Here is a 13,146-nt window from a genome sequence, read left to right as displayed (position 1 = left end):
TAAGAATCTGTTTCTGATGTCTTAGGTCCAGGATCAGGCCTTCCTGGAATGGGTCAAAGGCTAAATGGCCTCTGCGGATTCGTTCTTACTTGTGGATCCACCTGAGGAGGCACGCAGTGTAGGAGCCTGGACCTGGACACAGACGAGACGAGCCCTGGCTCTGTTTCCCAGGCACAGTCGGACCTTGAGCTAGTCACTGCACCTTCCTGAACCTCAGCCTCTGCACAATGCAGTGAGGTCTTCCCTGTGTGGCTCTCCAATCACTGTAGACCCTGAAATGTTACCGTGTTAGGTGATTTCTTGAGAGCTGATGTGGCCTGGTGGGTAAGAGCATGAACCCTGGAGTTGGAAAACTTGAGTGGGAATCATGGTTCTACCCATGTCACATCTCAAAGCCTCTGTTTCCTCATGAGAACGATGAAGGTTATTACAGTACTTGGCCTTGAAGATGTAAGCATGTCGTCAATAGTGCCTGGTAAGGAGACCGCCACAGTCTGACAGATGAAGGGCTCTCAGCACCAAGCACTAGCTTTAACACTTAGGCTCCAGTCCATGCCCTGCCAAGCTGGACCTGGAGGAAGCCCCCTGGCTGGCTGGCAGCTATTATCTCAAGTGAGGGGGTCTGGGAGCCAGGCTAGCAGCTCTGATGCAGGAAGGGGCTGTTCCGAAAATGTGGGTCAAAGGCACTATTTGTCACCCATTCTGCTTTCCAGAGTGCTGGGCTGGGGCACAACGCCCTGAGAGCTGAGGTGATTCACCCAGGCACCTGGGCAGATAATTCAGAGGTGATTGTCTTGCCTGGAATGTGCCAGCATGTGATGTGGGTGGGGCTGGGGGAAGAATCTGGGCTTTAAGAATCAAATTCTTCCTTGTTGTGTTAAGCAAAGGCTCCTGGAGGTTATGAAATCACCCAGCAGGCAAGCCAGGCTCAGGGAGCAGTAGGGCTCCCTTCCTGGCGCTGTGGAAGTCGGCAATGTGCGTGCTGGCCTTCTCTCCCCTACTGGGCCAAGAGTTCCTCATAAGCAGGATCTGGGTCTTGTTTATCATGGATGAACTCTTGGTTGAACTGAATAACTGGGAAGGAGGCCTGCTCAAAAACAAGCACCACCCCGACATTCAGAATTCATACCATCCTTCTATTATAGTGGGTTAGTCATTGTTTCAGCAGCTGCCTCCCTCACTCACAACGACAGCTGTTACCCTGGTGTCAGCATCCAGCCATTGCTATCCCTATCCCATGGATAAGGAGGGAGCTGCCTGACATCTCTGGAACTCTGCCCGGTGCCAGGCTGAAACAATAATTTCTGTTCGTAAAATGCTGATCACAGTGCTGGGGAGGTTGGGGGGGTGGGGGGGGGGGGTGGGCGGTGCACAGGCTGATACAGGGCCAGGCCTGGGAATCCAAAGACCAGAACATTAGTCTTGACTGACAGGCTCTGAGATTTGGGTAAATTACGTCCTCTCTCTAACCTTCTAAGTTGGGGGAACTTGCACACAATAACTTGGCTCCCACTGGCCGTGGTTTCTCCTGTGCCAGTGGTGAGAATTTTGAGAGTGTGGTTCGGCTCTTGCTTTCTGTGCACAGACCAGGAGAAGCTGCAGCAACACTTACTGGTTCATTCTTGCCGACCTGAATTCGGTAGCGGGAGATGAAGTTCGGTTTTCCAGTTGTGTCAACCACCAATAGAAGCCCATTGAAACTCCAGAAAAGCAGACTGGGCACTTGGGTGGCACCTAAGGTTGGGAAGCAGAGGAAACAATCAGGGCGACTTCAGGTTCTTCCACATGTGTTAAGTAAACACACACTTACTGGTGACAAAGACTGCACTGTAGACTGTCCTTTGCCAGGGAGCTCTTGGTACTGGGGGCCAGGGGGCCTACCTTTAGTCCTGGGGTGACAAACTAGCTGTGGGAACATGGACAGGTCACATAAGGAGTGTCTCTATTTATTTGCTTAGTTGTAAAATGGGGACAACCACTTTCTAGGTGATTGGAGACAAAAAAAAATTATGTTAAGATGTATAATACATTCCAAAATATAAATAATTCAGGTTGACATTGGAGCATCTATGCCCACTGAACCATTTACGAACTGCCCAGGAAGGGAGAAGCGAAGGAAGTACTTGGTATGGTATGGTATGGTGCACAACGAGCGCTGGACTAGGAGTCTGACAAATAAATGGCAAGCAATAGGATATATTGGAGAATATGAGGAAGCCATTTGGTGTAAACCTAATTCAGCCTGACCTTGTTTTTCCAAAAGGGCCTGATGTGTTGAGCATGCATTGTGTATCTGCTTTAAGCATTTGCCATGTGCCAAAGACAGGAACAAACGGCCTTAAGATAAAGATGCAACTTCTCCACATTGGTATTTCCTTAAGGATAAGCGTCTCTCCCTAGGCTAGGAATTGATTGTTGTGCGCAGCCTGTGACCACCCAGCTTGGGACAACAAACCTGCTTCCTGCTGTGTCCACTGAGACAGCAGACCCACTACCTGCTGTGTCCGTCAATCGCTGTGCTGACAGCAATCTCGTGACTGTTGTAAAAGGGATATTTCAATCATATGTGAAACATGCTCTTTGAGGGTATATGACCACTCAGTACACCCTACTCCTTTGGCGTCCTTCCTTCCTTGGGGAAGGAAGACCCCGGGCTATATGGTCCTCACATTCGGCTCTTAATAAACTCACCCCAATTTTCATTTTTAGGTTGGCTATGGATTATTTGTGTCGACAAGTGAGTGCAGCAGGGCGACTAAGCCCTATTACCCTGCTAATGGAGCAGTGGGACTTCAGGTGTCTAGTCAGCATTTCCCAAAGCGGAAAACTCATCTCTCAAGGGACTCTTCGGTTAAACAGTCTTCACGCCCTTCCCTCTTGGAGAGTCATGGCCCAGACTAGTGTGTTAACAGGCCTGACAATTCCTGCAGTGGAGAAACCTATTGACTTTGTTAAACTCAACCTTTCCCACGCTTTTTTTTTTTTTTACCCTAGAACTCTGTTTTCTCAGAACACCTAAGAATAGGGTGGCCATGCATCCCTGTTTGCCCAGGACAATTTCAATTTACATCATCATTCCAGAATAACTATTAATAACACCTCATTTACTCTCACAAGTGTCCCTATTTGGGTGATAAATTCTATGGCCAGTCCACTTATTAACATCCCACAGCATTGATGTTCTGCAGGATATTTTAGAGAATGCTGATCAAGACTTAAAATTTAGGGGCTGGCCCAGTGGTACAGCAGTTAAGTTCGCACATTCCACTTTGGTGGCCCAGGGTTTGCCGGTTCAGATCCTGGGTGTGGACCTATGCACTGCTTGTCAAGCCATGCTGTGGCAGGTGTCCCACATATACAATAGAGGAAGATGGGCATGGATGTTAGCTCAGTGCCAGTCTTCCTCAGCAAAAAAGAGGAGGATTGGCAGCAGATGTTAGCACAGGGCTAATCTTCCTAAAAAAAAAAAAGACAAAATTTAGATATGGTTTTTGCTCCACATCCCACTCTTCCATGAAGTCATTCCAGGTATTTCTGATCTCCTGCTGTGAACAAACAAGCACTTTGTCCACCCCACTGGCAGTTATTCAAGTGACATTACAATGTTACCTAACTCTTGTACTATTAACTTTACTTGTCCATGTTTTGCCTCCTGCTCTAAATTCGGTATCCCAAGGGGCCAGGATGTTTTACTTAACTCTGTATCTCTGTATCCCTAGTCCAGTATCCTTCTTGTTCCATCAACCACAGTTCCTTGTGACAACTGATACCTGAAAAATACTTGGCCGGCACTGTGGGGAAATATGATTGGCACAAACATCCTAGAGGGCAATTTGGCAGTATCTGAAGTGAGAAGAGAGAGAGAGATGGAGAGATAGACAGAGACAAAGAGACAAAGACAGAAAGAGAGACAGAGACAGAAAGAGAGAGAAAGAGAAAATGTCCATCACAGCATTAAAAAAAATCACAGTAGAACATTTAAGCAGCCTAAATGTCCATTAGTAGGGAATGGACCAAATAGATTAGAGTATTTCCATACAATGTAACAGAATGAGCAGCTTAAAATAATAAGTAAATCTATGTTAACTGACATGAAAGATGTCTATAATCCATTCAATGAAAAAAATAGTCTTATAAGTTCAACCATATATCCAATATATAAGAGATTTATACTAATACCTTAGTGGTTATTCCTTGGATATGGGATTCTTTATGCTTATTTGAATTGTCTGATTTTTATTTTTTTAATTTTTAAAAATTTTTTTTCCTGCTTTTTCTCCCCAAATCCCCCCAGTACCTAGTTGCATATTTTAGTTGGGGGTCCTTCTAGTTGTGGCATGTGGGACGCTGCCTCAGCGTGGCCTGATGAGCGGTGCCATGTCCGCACCCAGAATTCGAACCGGTGAAACCCTGGGCCACTGAAGCGGAGCGCGCGAACTCAACCACTCGGCCACAGGGCCGGCCCCTGATTTTTATTTTTAACAATAAGCATGTATTTACTTTTATTCTCAGAAATAACAAACTTTTTTATTTTGGAAAAAAAAAACATTAGGCTGGTAGTTGCATAGTGGGCCGTCCATCAAGGTGGCTGCTTACTTGGAAATCCAAGGACTCCTTGAAGAATACAGAAAGAAAACCACAGCAAGAGATGATCTTGAACTTTCCTCCAGCACTAACATTTAAAATTGCAAATATTTTATCTCTCTGGTATTTGTTTATCCCTCAGGTTATAGGTTAGTTTTCCTACCACTGTAACATATATAAATACATAAATATATGAAATGTTTTCCCACCCTTTTGTCCATATACGTTTGCCATCTGCATTGTTCTTTTCAGTGACTGCTTAAGATTCCATTGAACCTGTCATATGTAATGTTCAGCCCATTTTCAGAGTTCTCCTTCTAGCTGAAAACAATCAGCAGGGACATTTTATTTGTACTTTTGCTTTGTGACAACTGACACTTTTTTATCTCCCCTTCTAGACTGTGACATAGTTTTTTAATGCGGTAGACAAACACTTTACCTTAAATATCTCTTATGCTCCATACAACTTTGGCACAGAGTAACATTAATAAATGTTATTTGAGTGAATGAATGGATGAGGACTTTCACTATGGTGGGTCATGCTGTCATAAATATCTATATTGAAATGGCTTTTTTCTTCCACTCTGTTTCCGCAGGCTTGCTTCGAGCCATTCACACTATCAGTAAATATTTACTGAGCAACAGCTTGCTCTCTGGCCCCGGGAGCTAGATTGCACCAGGTGCAAGGACACAGCCTCACACGAGATAGAGCAGCTCTCTGTGCGTGTGAACATGACATCTATAAGCAGGATTATTGCTCTACATATGCATTTGTTTTCAAACAAATGATTTCTTTTTTCATTTTTAAATTTTTTTGGGGGGGGTGTCAACTTCTCGAATTGTTTTCTTAGATATCCTTAGACATTCCTTCCAGTTTGCCCACAAGTTTAACACTCTTTGGGGTTACCACCGTCTTAAACTTTACGTCCTCATTCCTTGGAATAACAAGCTGAGAAGTCCCCAAGTAGAGAACTAAACAACAGGAAAAGAATGAATCTATAACCAACTAGCCAAACTCTCAGTGCGGGTGGTCCTGGAACCTCACCTATAATGTAGAGGATCCACTCCTTTCCTTCAAATGTAGACAGCAGCCTCTCCCACTGGGCTTGCCAAAAGTAGCCAGAAGCACCCCAAAATCTCTGAAGATGCCTTGGAAGAAAAATCATTCAGGTTTCTGGGTTAAGACTGGTGGGCGGACAGCTCCTTAATTCCATGTTCTGCTCTGAGACCACCATTACATTGCCCCCCGACCACCATACACTGCTCCCAGACCACCATACACTGCTCCCAGACCATCACCACACTGCTCCCAGACCACCACCACACTGCTCCCAGATCACCATACACTGCTCCCAGACCACCATACACTGCTCCCAGACCACCACCACACTGCTCCCAGACCACCACCGCACTGCTCCCAGACCACCATACACTGCTCCCAGACCACCACCACACTGCTCCCAGACCACCACCACACTGCTCCCAGACCACCACCACACTGCTCCCAGATCACCACCACACTGCTCCCAGGTCCTGAATTAAAGTTGGCTGAGCAGACTCACCATGTGACTGAATTCCAGAAGGCCACAAGCAAGAGAAGGCCAGAGCCCAGGATGAAAGCTGTCCTCCTCATGGAGCCCCAGATGTGTCCCTCCTAGGGGAGGACAAGAAAGTGTCAGGCCCCAGCTAGCCTCCTGCCTTCATATGCTGCTCACTGCTGAGGACTGACAGGAGTGACACCGGCACGGCACTCTGCTGACCTTTTCCCAGCTTCTATGGGAGGCTCTTTGTCAAGAACTTTCCATCTGCATATGGGTGTGCTTATGAAAATTAGAGCTCAAGGTTGAGGGAGGGAAGAGACCAAATCAGACTCCAGAGAAACTAGCAGGCAATTTCATCACTTTGAGGCCAGGTGAGCCCTCCAGCAGTCATGGTGATGAGGATTTTTAGGCTGCTTAATTTTAAAGCGGTTTATGATGAGGACTTTTAGGCTGGTTACTTTTAAAACTACAGATGAGAAGCAGGCTCCAAGGAGTGGAATTTGCTTGCTTGTCCCTTTGTTGGGAAAGATTTACATTTCTAAGGGAAACCGCTATCTGTAAAGATGCCTCCCTCTCTGTGCCAGGAAGAAGGGGGACGGCCTTATCTCTAGAAACTCTTAATGCCAGAGGCAAGAACTTAAGTTGGTTGCTGTCTGGCAATCTCATGTAACTGATTTAGGGTGGTGGCTTCTAACCTTTCTAACCTTTACTTAATCCGATTTGATTCTTGTCTAAAAGTCATGGGATCACCCAACGACCAGACCCCACCTGCACTGATACCATTTTAACTTTTTTCATGTTCTTTCCTTTGTCTTCGTAAAGAGATGACTCACATACCTATGCCTTAAATTTAGCCCTAACCCTCAACTCGGGGAAGCAGCAGGAGCTCTGCCTGCCCATGGGTCCTGTCCCCATGCTATTCCACAATATTCTCTAAATAAAAGAGCACTACTGCCAGATCTTGAGAGCTCAAGAAATCTTTCTTTTGACTCCTCAGCTCACCGACCCCGCATCAATGGGATTATATCACCAGTGACACCCATTATCTACACCCTGAAATCACCTGAGAGCTTTGAAAAATCCTGATGCCCAGGCCCCTCCCTGACCCCAGCACATAAGATCCTCTGAGGTGGGCCTGGGTCTCCATATTTTGTAAAGTTCCCCAGCTAATTCCAGTGGGCAGGCAAGCTGAGACGGCCATCACAGAAGGATCTGCAGAACCCTTGATGAGGCTGTAGGAACGTCATTGTGTTCGTGGGCCTGGCCCGTTTTCCCATCCCCATCACCCTCTTGCCCTTGAAGGAAAGAGTGAATGAACACACATTCTGACTTTCAATAATTCTTCTGCCTTCCAGGGAGATTAGTCTGGGCTGCGAGCTGCACAGGACGTTGAGTGGTTCTAGGGTCAAAGAACAGACTGTTACCAAAACCAAAGGGGGTTCCCTCCTGGCGAGTCAAATCAGACTCTCCACCACAAGTAGTCGTCTCACAAAGTCAAGTATATTTGCGACAAATTGGAGACCATGAGGCATCATTTCCAAAGTCATGGTGTCCCCGAACAAAGGCAAGCAGGGACTTTTATTTCAGGTGGGGAATGAAGATTCAAAAGGGAGAGGTGGGTATTCGCTTGCGCAGGCTCAGCTGGAAAACATGCTTCCAAATACACTGCAGGTTATGGTAATAAGGCCTAAGCGCCTCCTGCAGAGAGCTTAGCATAAGAAATAAGGCAAAGGTCACAGGCGTAGCTCTTGTGGTAAGGCTTGGTCTGGTTCAGGGTGGTTGGTGACTGCATCTCCTTAACATAACAAAAGGAAAAAGAACAACTTGGAAAAACAACTAAAATACCCAAACCCACCCTTGAGATCCTCCAGGTAGCAGCTGGTGACAAGGTCACTGGCAATCACTGGGAGGTCCTTATATGTGAGCCTCCAAAAGCCTAAAGCAGAGATTATTGCAAGCTTGATGGTCAAAAAAGAAGGTCCCAGATTTGGAGAAGGAAAACCCTGGCTGCCAGGTGTGTCACCAATTTCTACTGTACCACGGACAGGAATTACAAACGTCCCTTAAGTTCTGTTTCTAATCCCAGATAGAGTCTGCTCATGTTCTCTCATAGGAAAGAACTGGAGATGGTGGTCCTTACAGGTGTGTGCTGGGGCTAACCTGCAGTTAGTGACTCCGGCCCTGTAGGGGGTAGAGGGGTGGGTGTTGTGGGGGAGGCTGATCTAGTAGGATGCTACATTTTAATCCAGACCTTTGGGATCTGAAGGAGCAGATTGTTTTGATTGATCAATTCAGAGCAACCTGAATCTGCAATGAATCATTTCTTCTCAGCTTATCCCGTCCTGTCCCACTTTTGATCAAAAGACCAAAAAGAAATGTCATTTTCCACAGTCAGTGAAAAGTTTTTGAAGGGCTAGTGCTCGCTGGGGTCCTGAGCTCTGGAAATGAGCTCCTCTCTCTCTCTCCCTCTCTCTCTCTCTCTCTCTGAGGGCTGAATCAGCAGGACCAGACGAACTTGTTCTCCTACGCAGGCCACTCAAAGGCCACCCCCAAGCTTTCCAGACAGGTTATTTTAGGCTATTCCAATTATTCCTTTTTTAGGATTAAGAAGACCCTCTTCAGGAAATTTTCCAGACTCACTAGTAATTTTTCATTTCAATTTAATCAAATCAGGCTAAGTCAATTTAAAACCTCAATTTTATGTATAGGATTAGATATTTTTTCAGGGATTATCATGTTTTCTCTCTCTCCAGCAGCCCAAGTGAAGAGAATATAGACAGGACAAAGGGCTCTGTGCAGTGCAGGAGCAGGCAGCGCAGAAGTTAGCTGGGGCCAAGAGCTGGTTCCCAGCCCCAATTTCCAGCCCTCAGTAGGCCTCTCTCTCTTCCCCAGAGCAGTTATAGGAAGGGGTGGTTCCAGAGGCCCGAGGCATGGGGCATTCTAAGGCCCAAGAGACGATGGTAAAACAGCTACTGGGCTTTTCAACTACCGTTATGCAGGCGTGCTCCCTCCTGTAGGCAGAGTGGCTTTGGTTACAAGGCATATTGGAGTCAAGTGGTCTCTGCTCAGCTATTAAAATGAGCACATCACCAGTGTGTCAGCTGCCCCTAAGCCTTGGTCCCCCAGCAGGTGCAGATATGGAAAGAATGACTGGCTGCATTCTCACCAATTTGGTGGGTGGGTGGGTGCTGGTGTTTACCTGCTTTTGCTTCTCATGTAGCATACTTCCAGCTTTTCCCTTCATCTGGAATAAGAAAACACAGGTGAGTCTGGATGTCATTTTCACATGCAACCAAGGAAATAGGGAATGGAGAAAGTCAAGGTGAATGGCTAGCAGTGATTTTTAATGCTGGCTACTCATTAAAATCACCTGGGGAGTTAAAAAAATACCACCTCTGTCTGGGTCCCACCTCCAGAGATTGAATTGGTCTGGGCATCTGTAATATGAAACCGGAGGTTGGCAATGGGACCTTGTCTGCCTGGAATTGACTATCTAGGAGATGGGCTGTGGCGAATCCTTCTTTTGAATAGCCTCACTCTCTGCTTCAGTATGACCCTGTCTCATTCAGAAGAAATGTGCCCTCTGAGCCCACATCACCCTAAATGCCGATGGCCTAGGGCCCCGAGGAGCTACGGCTGCAGCCAAGACTCGGCCCCTGACTTTCTGGGACAGCTTCCTTAACCTCTGTGGAGTCAGAGTTGGGTTACCACACATGGGCTGGATTTGTCTTCCTGACTGAAATTGAAGCATTATGCAAACTGTCCAACGTGATTCAACCAATACGTGTAGTTATACAGAGAAATCATCAAGACAGTGGGCTTTGGAAGCTGACACCTTTGGCACGATCATATCTGCATTATGACTCTTACTTACTAGTTTTGTGACCTTGGTCAAATTGTCCTCTCTGAGCCTGTTTCCTCAGCTGTAAAATGGGACTAACAATAGTGTCTCCCACTCTTGCGACCTCCGCTGGGTGGTGGTAAGTGCCACAAGGACAGGCTGTGTATCTTTCCCTGGGCCTTCACACAGTAGGTGCTTCGCATATGTGCAGAGGATGAATCAAGCAGAGGACTCGGTTTGTTGAGCCAGTGTTTCCTCAGATGTGCCTCAGGAATCCTTACATCAGGGTCACCTCAGGGTTTGCTGACACCCAGGTATCCAGGCTACACTCCAAATCAGCATCTCTGAGTGTGGAGCCTAGGAAACTGCATTTTAGACTCATTCCTGAGGTGGTTCTGAGGGACTTTACTGCCAACCCAGGCTACATATGCTCTGTGTTATGAGTCGGTAACGGTGACAGTAGGAGAGTGAGATGGAAACTGGCAATCATCTGAGGTATAGGAGGCAGAGCCTGGCTCTAGAAAATATCCTTCTAACCCACTCCCAACTCCCATCCCGTCTTCTTGGCAGAAAATGGAAACTGGAAGATTGAATTGCTTCGGGATAGCACTTCCCTAAGTCTCTGAAACTGGAAGAGATTGCGCCGACACAATGAAATTCACCTCACCTAATTTAATCAGCCAAGCGTGGTTTGTTGGGGACCTACTCTGTGCAAGGCCCTTGGGACTTGGGTAGATGCTGTGGGGCACACAGGGAAGTATACAACCAGGCCACTGCCCTCAGATTGCTTATAGTCCAGTGGGGACAAAACCTAGCAATATAGGATGGTAGAAGAAGCCCAGTGACTGGGAAGGGAATGGCTAGGAGAGGCTTCAGGGTGGGGACAGAGAGGAACTGGGCTTGGAATTGGGGTTAGCATTTAAGGTAGCATATGCCTATTAAAGTCCAGAACAAGAGAATTATGTTCACTATCACCACATTAAACGGGGTGTTGGTCAATGCAATTAGACGAGAGAAAATGGGCAGAGGTAAAGAATTGGGAAGGAAGACATCAAATTATCACTATTTTTAGATAATATGATGGTATACCTGGAAAAGACAGTCAATTGCAAAACTATCACAAACAATAATAGAATTGAATAAGTTAGTAGGATATAAAATTAAGGTTCAGAAATCAATAGCCTTCATATATACATATAAACAACTAGTTGGAAGAAATGATGGATGAGGCAACAACAAAAAAGATAAAATACCTAGTAACTTTAATAAGAAACGTAGAAAATCTAGATGAGGAAATTTTAAAATACTCCTGAAGGGCAACGCAAGTGGACTTGAAGAAATGGGAAGACCCAGCATGTGGCTGGGTGGGAGACCCAGCATTATAAAAGCAAGAGTTCCCCCTAAATTAATTTTTTTTTTTTTAAGATTGGCACCTGAGCTAACAACTGTTGCCAATCTTTTTGTTTTTTCTTTTCTGCTTTATCTTCCCATACCCACCCCTGAACATAGTTGTATACTTTTAGTTGCAGGTCCTTCTAGCTGTAAATTAATTTTTAAAATCAAACTTATCTCAGTACAAATGCCAACAGCTTTGTTTGTTTGTTATTGTTGTTCCTGGAATCAGATGAACAGATTCTAAAATTTATATGGAGAAATAAGCAAGAATAGCCAGGAAAACACCAGAAAGGAAGAGTAGCAGAGGGGAGGGGCAAGAGATATGTGGTCCAGGAGCCGGCCTAGTGGCGCAGCGGTTAAGTTCGCGCATTCCACTTTAGCGGCCCAGGGTTTGCTCGTTCGGATCCTGGGCATGGACCTATGCACCGCTTATCAAGCCATGCTGTGGCAGGCGTCCCACATATAAAGTAGAGGAAGATGGGCATGGATGTTAGCTCAGCGCCAGCCTTCCTCAGCAAAAAGAGGAGGATTGGCAGCAGGTGTTAGCTCAGGGCTAATCTTCCTCAAAAAAAAAAAAAAAAAATAGAGATATGAGGTCCAGCAACTACAAAAATATGTTATGAAGCTTTTTAAAAACCTATTTATTATTTCTCCGTTTCTTCAATTTACTAAAGAGTTGTTGCTGTAAGATAAAAGAATGATTTAACCAGGACTTAAAGAGTAGTTCTAAGTTGAATTGGTTCAATTTTGTATTCTTTGTTATTATTTGTTGGTTGGTTTAAAAACAAGGACCAAGATTTTTCTGAAACCAGTCAACAGTTCTGTGGGAGAAGTAAATGGATATGAATGCCATGCAATAACCTCCTTTTAAAATTTACAGCCTAACAAGAATCGTCTAGAAGGAGAATCGTTAGGAATGTGTGTGAGATCTCTATTTGAAAGGATGACAGGATAAATCATTCTGGGAGTCTTAATAACGGGAATACTTAAAAAATGGAGAAAATAAGATTTGCTCATTTTTATTTTCTAATGTGATGTTGCAGAATTTTCCTAGTTATATAAAAAGAAAATGATCAAACAAAAAGGATATTGTTTAAGGAACCCAAACAGTAGTCATTAGACTACTAGAAAAAATTCCAATGTTAAAAGGTGATGAACACTGATTAAAAACCAATTGCATCTCTACTTAGATAGCAAAATAAATAAACAAAAAACACACAAAAATGGCATTGTCCATTACTTATGCCAAATGAGATGTTTTGGGCCATATGAACATAATAAGTGTGCTTTTCCCTGCTTTTATTTTTACGCACCACAAGTCAATGCATACAGAGATAAACTACTTTGAATCCAAAAATAAAAACCTTAATTCTAAGTAGATTACATAGTACTTTGGTACTAGATTTTTGATCTAAGTGTTAAGGATTTGTAAGTTTCATTTACAACAAGCTAATTCTAGTACTGTCAAAGACACTTACAAAAATATGTCCCCCACACTTATGCACAGACTGTACAGGACTATAAAATCTGGTAATCTGGACTTTAAAATTGTACTTGTTCTTATTCTTTCTTTTTAAAAGTATTTTTATTGATGTATAATTTGCATACCATACAATTTGCCCATTTAAAGTCTACGTTTTTATGGCATTTAGTATATTCACAGAGTTGTGCATTCATCACCACAATTGATTTTAGAATATTTTCAACAGCCCAAAGAGAAAGCCTGCATCCCATAGCCATCAATGTCCGGTCCCTCTACTCTCCCCCTTCTACTCTACTCCTAGG

General features: G+C 44.7%; 1 protein-coding gene across 5 annotated transcripts in view; it reads right to left on the bottom strand.

The window, feature by feature from the left end:
• The window catches only part of FAXDC2 (fatty acid hydroxylase domain containing 2), a 42,708-nt gene that overhangs the window by 15,101 nt on the left and 14,461 nt on the right, over window positions 1-13,146 (bottom strand). For all 5 annotated transcript variants that reach the window (XM_008522388.2, XM_070569146.1, XM_070569148.1 and 2 more), the window contains 4 exons: window positions 9,325-9,369; window positions 6,147-6,238; window positions 5,630-5,733; window positions 1,613-1,734 (listed from right to left, as the gene is read on the bottom strand). In XM_008522388.2, coding sequence (XP_008520610.1) covers window positions 1,613-1,734; window positions 5,630-5,733; window positions 6,147-6,238; window positions 9,325-9,369 — 363 coding nt within the window. The remainder of the gene's footprint in view (window positions 1-1,612; window positions 1,735-5,629; window positions 5,734-6,146; window positions 6,239-9,324; window positions 9,370-13,146) is intronic.

Source organism: Equus przewalskii, chromosome 13 (assembly GCF_037783145.1).
Source record: "Equus przewalskii isolate Varuska chromosome 13, EquPr2, whole genome shotgun sequence".
Lineage (NCBI taxonomy): Eukaryota > Metazoa > Chordata > Mammalia > Perissodactyla > Equidae > Equus > Equus przewalskii.
The sequence above is the reverse complement of the archived record's forward strand: the minus strand, read 5'-3'. Positions and strand labels throughout refer to the sequence as shown.